Source organism: Hyla sarda, chromosome 5 (genome assembly GCF_029499605.1).
Source record: "Hyla sarda isolate aHylSar1 chromosome 5, aHylSar1.hap1, whole genome shotgun sequence".
Lineage (NCBI taxonomy): Eukaryota > Metazoa > Chordata > Amphibia > Anura > Hylidae > Hyla > Hyla sarda.
The window spans coordinates 364,765,173-364,772,846 of record NC_079193.1 but is presented as its reverse complement, the minus strand read 5'-3'; the positions used below and the strand labels follow the sequence as shown (position 1 = coordinate 364,772,846).

General features: G+C 43.3%; 1 protein-coding gene across 1 annotated transcript; it reads left to right on the top strand.

Moving 5' to 3' along the window:
- Positions 1-1,403: 1,403 nt before the first annotated feature.
- LOC130272773 (protein spinster homolog 1-like) lies at positions 1,404-5,680 on the top strand. Its single transcript, XM_056518647.1, has 2 exons — positions 1,404-1,525; positions 4,090-5,680. The coding sequence occupies exon 2, from the start codon at positions 4,115-4,117 to the stop codon at positions 5,627-5,629; it is 1,515 nt and encodes a 504-aa protein (XP_056374622.1). The 5' UTR covers positions 1,404-1,525; positions 4,090-4,114; the 3' UTR covers positions 5,630-5,680.
- The last annotated feature ends 1,994 nt before the right edge of the window (positions 5,681-7,674 follow it).

Here is a 7,674-nt window from a genome sequence, read left to right as displayed (position 1 = left end):
CATATATCAATAATAATCGGTTCAATCTTAAAGGGGTATTCCAGGCAAAAACTTTTTTTATATATATCAACTGGCTCCAGAAAGTTAAACAGATTTGTAAATTACTTCTATTAAACCTTAACCCTTTCAGTACTTATGAGCTTCTGAAGTTAAGGTTGTTCTTTTCTGTCTAAGTGCTCTCTGATGACACCTGTCTCGGGAAACGCCCAGTTTAGAAGAGGTTTGCTATGGGGATTTGCTTCTAAACTGGGCGTTGCCCGAGACAGGTGTCATCAGAGAGCACTTAGACAGAAAAAAAACAACCTTAACTTCAGAAGGTCATAAGTACTGAAAGGATTAAGATTTTTTAATAGAAGTAATTTACAAATCTGTTTAACTTTCTGGAGCCAGTTGATATATAAAAAAAAGTTTTGGCCTGGAATACCCCTTTAAGTCCCAGGATGCCCTTGGTCCTAGTGGGGTTAAAAGGTCAAAAGATTAAAATATATAAATTAAGAAGACACTGTGAAGTACGGGGATATACTCGGCAGGCCTGGAGAAATATTTTTCTAAAAGATGTTTTTATGTACTTGATGTACTTCTAGGTGTATATTAATATATATATATATATATATATATATATATATATATATATATATGTCAAAGAAGAAAGCAGCACTCCTAAAGCGTGAGTAGGTGCCTCCAGCTAGGGTCCGTGTCCAGGATCCTGCATACGTAGTTCCAAGGAAAATGCTGTGGCACTCAAGGTATGGTGAAAAAATTAAAACTATTTATTCATCCCAAATGTGCAAAGAGCAACGTTTCAATGGTCTCACACCATCATTATCAAGTGGCTTGTGGCTTGGCAAGTGGCTTGATAATGATGGTGTGAGACCATTGAAACGTTGTTCTTTGCACATTTGGGATGAATAAATAGTTTTCATTTTTTCACCATACCTTGAGTGCCACAGCATTTTCCTTGGAACTACGTATGCAGGATCCTGGACACGGACCCTAGCTGGAGGCACCTACTCACGCTTGGAACTATATATATATATATATATATATATATATATATATACACACAAATCAAAAAATATGTTGCCGTCTCTTGTAATACCTTTTTTTATTGGACTAACAGAATTTTGTAGAGACAAGCTTTCGGGATTCCTCCCTTTATCAAGTCCAATAGTCAAGGACTAATGATCAAAGGACTTTATCAGGGAGGAATCCCAAAAGTTTGTCTCTACAAAATTCTGTTAGTCCAATAAAAAAGGTATTACAATCTGCATCACTGGACTAATACGGCTCCTCACATTTACTATACAGATATACACATACTTGAAGATGGTTTAGAACCCTGTGATGTCACACATGCTTGTGATGATGTCACCGTAAGCTGTACAAGGAGGTGCGCGCCGGCCGCAGTCTCTTCAGTGTGTTTTGTATTCACAACCTGTGGTGCAAAGTGTTTCTTAGAGAGTTTCTATTTGCGATAGAGAATTCAAGATTTTGACCGTTCCTTGTCTGAAGAGAGAACCACAAGGTAAGTCTCAGCCTCTTCTATTCATACATACACAGGGCTTTTTGTTTGACATTTTTTTTTTTTATTGCTGTTGCTTTTTTTTTTTTTAGCAAAAAAAAACAAGAAATTAATTTCCAAAAGAAATAACAAAAGTTTTATTCCTCATAGCATTGTGATAATACTTGGCTTAGGCATTAAACATAATAAAACGCACAGATAATATCATGACCAGAGCTTTTTCTTGCAAAACTGCTAAAATGCAATTATGCCCAAAAAAAAACCCCAAGAAAAAGAGTCCTAATTCATGAAGTTCTAAAAGATATAAGTCTATGAGAAAGATTTGGTGGTGTAGTAAAAGAATAACAGAAAGATTAGGGCAGAAATATAATATTATATAATAGAATTCTGTGTGTACTAACAATAGAAATACTCCGGGTACTCCGAAAGGGAAAATGTTCAAATCAACTAGTGGCAGAAAGTCATATAGGGGACGGATAGATCCCAATGAGGTGGGATAGGTTCATTATTAGTAAATGTATATAGCAGGATAGCCCAATTGTATCTACAGTATGAAGTTCACATGGCCCAGTGACCATACAGCCAAGCCCTTATAATCCGCCATTACTGGGACAGATTCAGGGTTATCAGATATTACTAGGACCGGACAGGTTCAGGTTTATCAGATAATACTAGGACCGGACAGATTCAAGGTTATCAGATATTACTAGGACCGGACAGGTTCAGGATTATCAGATATTACTAGGACTGGACAGGTTCAGGATTATCAGATATTACTAGGACCGGACAGGTTCAGGGTTATCAGATATTACTAGAACCGGACAGGTTCAGGGTTATCAGATATTACTAGGACCGGACAGATTCAAGGTTATCAGATATTACTAGGACCGGACAGGTTCAGGGTTATCAGATATTACTAGGACCGGACAGGTTCAGGGTTATCAGATATTACTAGGACCGGACAGGTTCAGGGTTATCAGATATTACTAGGACCGGACAGGTTCAGGGTTATCAGATATTACTAGGACTGGACAGGTTCAGGGTTATCAGATATTACTAGGACCGGACAGGTTCAGGGTTATCAGATATTACTAGGACCGGACAGGTTCAGGGTTATCAGATATTACTAGGACCGGACAGGTTCAGGGTTATCAGATATTACTATGAACGGAGAGGTTCAGGTTTATCAGATATTACTAGGACCGGACAGGTTCAGGGTTATCAGATATTACTAGGACCGGACAGATTCAGGGTTATCAGATATTACTAGGACTGGACAGGTTCAGGGTTATCAGATATTACTAGGACCGGACAGGTTCAGGGTTTTCAGATATTACTAGGACCGGACAGGTTCAGGGTTATCAGATATTACTAGGACCGGACAGGTTCAGGGTTATCAGATATTACTATGACCGGACAGGTTCAGGGTTATCAGATATTACTAGGACCGGAGAGGTTCAGGGTTATCAGATATTACTAGGACCGGACAGGTTCAGGGTTATCAGATATTACTAGGACCGGACAGGTTCAGGATTATCAGATATTACTAGGACCGGACAGGTTCAGGGTTATCAGATATTACTAGGACCGGACAGGTTCAGGGTTATCAGATATTACTAGGACCGGACAGGTTCAGGGTTATCGGATATTACTAGGACCGGACAGGTTCAGGGTTATCAGATATTACTAGGACCGGACAGGTTCAGGGTTATCAGATATTACTAGGACTGGACAGGTTCAGGGTTATCAGACATTACTAGGACCGGACAGGTTCAGGATTATCAGATATTACTAGGACCGGACAGGTTCAGGGTTATCAGATATTACTAGGACCGGACAGGTTCAGGGTTATCAGATATTACTAGGACTAGACAGGTTCAGGGTTATCAGATATTACTAGGACCAGACAGGTTCAGGTTTATCAGATATTACTAGGACCGGACAGGTTCAGGGTTATCAGATATTACTAGGACCGGACAGGTTCAGGGTTATTAGATATTACTAGGACCGGACAGGTTCAGGGTTATCAGATATTACTAGGACTGGACAGGTTCAGGGTTATAGATATTACTAGGACCGGACAGGTTCAGGGTTATAGATATAACTAGGACCGGACAGGATCAGGGTTATAGATATTACTAGGACCAGACAGGTTCAGGGTTATCAGATATTACTAGGACCGGACAGGTTCAGGGTTATAGATATTACTAGGACCAGACAGGTTCAGGGTTATCAGATATTACTAGGACCGGACAGGTTCAGGGTTATAGATATTACTAGGACCAGACAGGTTCAGGGTTATAGATATTACTAGGACCGGACAGGTTCAGGGTTATCAGATATTACTAGGACCGGACAGGTTCAGGTTATCAGACATTGGTAACCTCAGGGAAGACGTCTCCATATAAAACACTTATAGAGAAGCGTCTTCTTCTGAGGCTGCGATGGTCTTAGTGTTATCTTGTGGTTCTGTGCTGGACATTTCTGCTCTGTATGAAGGATCTATTGTATAATGACAGGAATGATGACATGTTGTCTAATGTCTTCACTTATCTCTCTCTCTCTAGTGTTTTCAGGCTCTGACCTGTGACCATGGCCTCTCCACAAGACCCATTGCTGAAGGAGGAGGAAGAAGCAATGGAGGACCATAGTGATATGGATGTAGAAAAGGGCGATATCCCTGAGAGGCAGAACCTGCCATCTCTAAGCGTGATGTCCACCGCACGTTCCATCATCACCGTAGTGATCCTCGCCTTTGTTAATTTGCTCATCTATGCAAATCGCTCCAGCGTGGCGGGGGTGCTGCCTTATATACAGAAAGCATATGACACCAATGCTAGTCTGTCCGGCTTATTGAATACATTGTTCATTGGAAGCTACGTGCTGGTCGCACCAATTGCCGGATATTTGGGCGACCACTGTAATAAGAAATATACTGTTTGCGCAGGAGTCATCGTTTGGCTGAGCATGACACTTACCCTGTCATTCATCCCTGACGGGTACTTCCTGCTCTTCCTGCTGACGAGTGGGCTGGTTGGAGCTGGAGAGGCGACTTTCTGCACCATCGCCCCCTCAATCATTGCAGACCTTTTTACAAGTGACCAGCGGACCCGCATGCTGAACGTGTTTTACTCCGTCATACCTGTAGGCTGCGGACTAGGATACATCATCGGGCCCAAAGTGACTGATGCAGCAAGGGGCGATTGGCACTGGGCGTTTCGGGTCACCCCTGGCCTGGGCCTCATAGCTGTGGCTTTGATGATTTTGGTCACAAAGGAGCTTCCAAGAACGACTACAAACGGGAAGAAGAACAACAAATCCCAGAAGTTTGGCAAATGGGCGACAGATTTGAAAAAACTATTTAAAAATCGAAGCTTCATGTTAACCACCATGGGATCGACGGCTGTATCCTTCATAGTGGGAGCCATAGGTGTATGGGGTCCGTCATACCTGACCCACGCACGAACACTCCTACAAGAGAAGGACCCTTGCCGTGCTGAACCATGTGACTATCACGACATCCTAATATTTGGTGTGGTTACAGTCGTTTCCGGCATTCTGGGAGTTGTAGCAGGGACGGAGATAAGTAAAAGATATCGCAAATCCAACCCACGGGCGGACCCGCTTGTGTGTGGATGCGCGATGATGCTCTCCGCCCCTTTTCTTCTGTTGGCATTGACTTTTGGCAACATCAGCCTCGTTGCCACCAACATCTTCATCTTCATCGGAGAGACGCTTCTGTCAGTAAATTTCACCCTCATATCTGACATTATACTAAAAGTAGTAACTCCGTGGAGGAGATCTTCAGCTCTGGCCGTGCAGATGACAATCTATCACCTCCTAGGTGACGCCGGCAGCCCGTACCTCATCGGCCTGATATCTGACACCTACGAACGAGGATATGCCAAATCCCCTCTTCTGAAATACCGCAGCCTGGAGTATGCCCTCATGACCTGCACCATAATGGCAGTCATCGGAGGGGCCTTCTTCATGGCCACGGCCCTATATATAGAGAGGGACGAAAAAGAAGCAGAGATGGAATCAGAACCTCCGTCATCCTCCTCCTCCTCACTGCTTCCTGCCGATGAGGACCGCGCTTCAGACTGAGGAAAAGTCATTGCTAACCTTTATCTCGTTTACTTCATTAGAAAAAAATTAAGATAGAAATAACTGCATTTGTTCTATGTTCCACTTTACCCCTTATTCTCTGCTGGTGCACATCTCATACCCTCTATATGCCCTAATACATACAGGACTGGTGCACATCTCATACCATCTATATGCCCTAATACATACAGGCCTGGTGCACATCTCATACCCTCTATATGCCCTAATACATACAGGCCTGGTGCACATCTCATACCCTCTATATGCCCTAATACATACAGGCCTGGTGCACATCTCATACCCTCTATATGCCCTAATACATACAGGCCTGGTGCACATCTCATACCCTCTATATGCTCTAATACATACAGGCCTGGTGCACATCTCATACCCTCTATATGTCCTAATACATACAGGACTGGTGCACATCTCATACCCTCTATATGCCCTAATACATACAGGCCTGGTGCACATCTCATACCCTCTATATGCCCTAATACATACAGGACTGGTGCACATCTCATACCATCTATATGCCCTAATACATACAGGCCTGGTGCACATCTCATACCCTCTATATGCCCTAATACACACAGGACCGGTGCACATCTCATACCCTATATATGCCCTAATACATACAGGCCTGGTGCACATCTCATACCCTCTATATGTCATTATACATACAGGACCGGTGCACATCTCATACCCTCTATATGCCCTAATACATACAGGCCTGGTGCACATCTCATACCCTCTATATGTCATTATACATACAGGACCCGTGCACATCTCATACCCTCTATATGTCCTAATACATACAGGCCTGGTGCACATCTCATACCCTCTATATGCCCTTATACACACAGGCCTGGTGCACATCTCATACCCTCTATATGCCCTAATACATACAGGACTGGTGCACATCTCATACCCTCTATATGTCCTTATACATACAGGCCTGGTGCACATCTCATACCCTCTATATGCCCTAATACATACAGGCCTGGTGCACATCTCATACCCCCTATATGCCCTAATACATACAGGCCTGGTGCACATCTCATGCCCTCTATATGCTCTAATACATACAGGCCTGGTGCACATCTCATACCCTCTGTTTGTCCTAATACATACAGGCCTGGTGCACATCTCATACCCTCTATATGCCCTAATACATACAGGCCTGGTGCACATCTCATACCCTCTATATGCCCTAATACATACAGGCCTGGTGCACATCTCATACCCTCTATATGTCCTAATACATACTGGACTGGTGCATATCTCATACCCTCTGTATATACTGATACATACAGGACTGGTGCACATCTCATACCCTCTATATGCCCTAATACATACAGGCCTGGTGCACATCTCATACCCTCTATATGTCCTAATACATACAGGCCTGGTGCACATCTCATACCCTCTATATGTCCTAATACATACAGGCCTGGTGCACATCTCATACCCTCTATATGCCCTAATACATACAGGCCTGGTGCACATCTCATACCCTCTATACGCCCTAATACATACAGGCCTGGTGCACATCTCATACCCTCTACATACCCTAATACATACAGGCCTGGTGCACATCTCATACCCACTATATGCCCTAATACATACAGGCCTGGTGCACATCTCATACCCTCTATATGTCCTAATACATACAGGCCTGGTGCACATCTCATACCCTCTATATGTCCTAATACACACAGGCCTGGTGCACATCTCATACCCTCTATATACCCTAATACATACAGGCCTGGTGCACATCTCATACCCACTATATGCCCTAATACATACAGGCCTGGTGCACATCTCATACCCTCTATATGTCCTAATACATACAGGCCTGGTACACATCTCATACCCTCTATATGTCCTAATACACACAGGCCTGGTGCACATCTCATACCCTCTATATGTCCTAATACACACAGGCCTGGTTCACATCTCATACCCTCTATATATACCTACACATACAGGACTGGTGCACATCTCATACCCCCTATATGCCCTAATACATACAGGACTGGTGC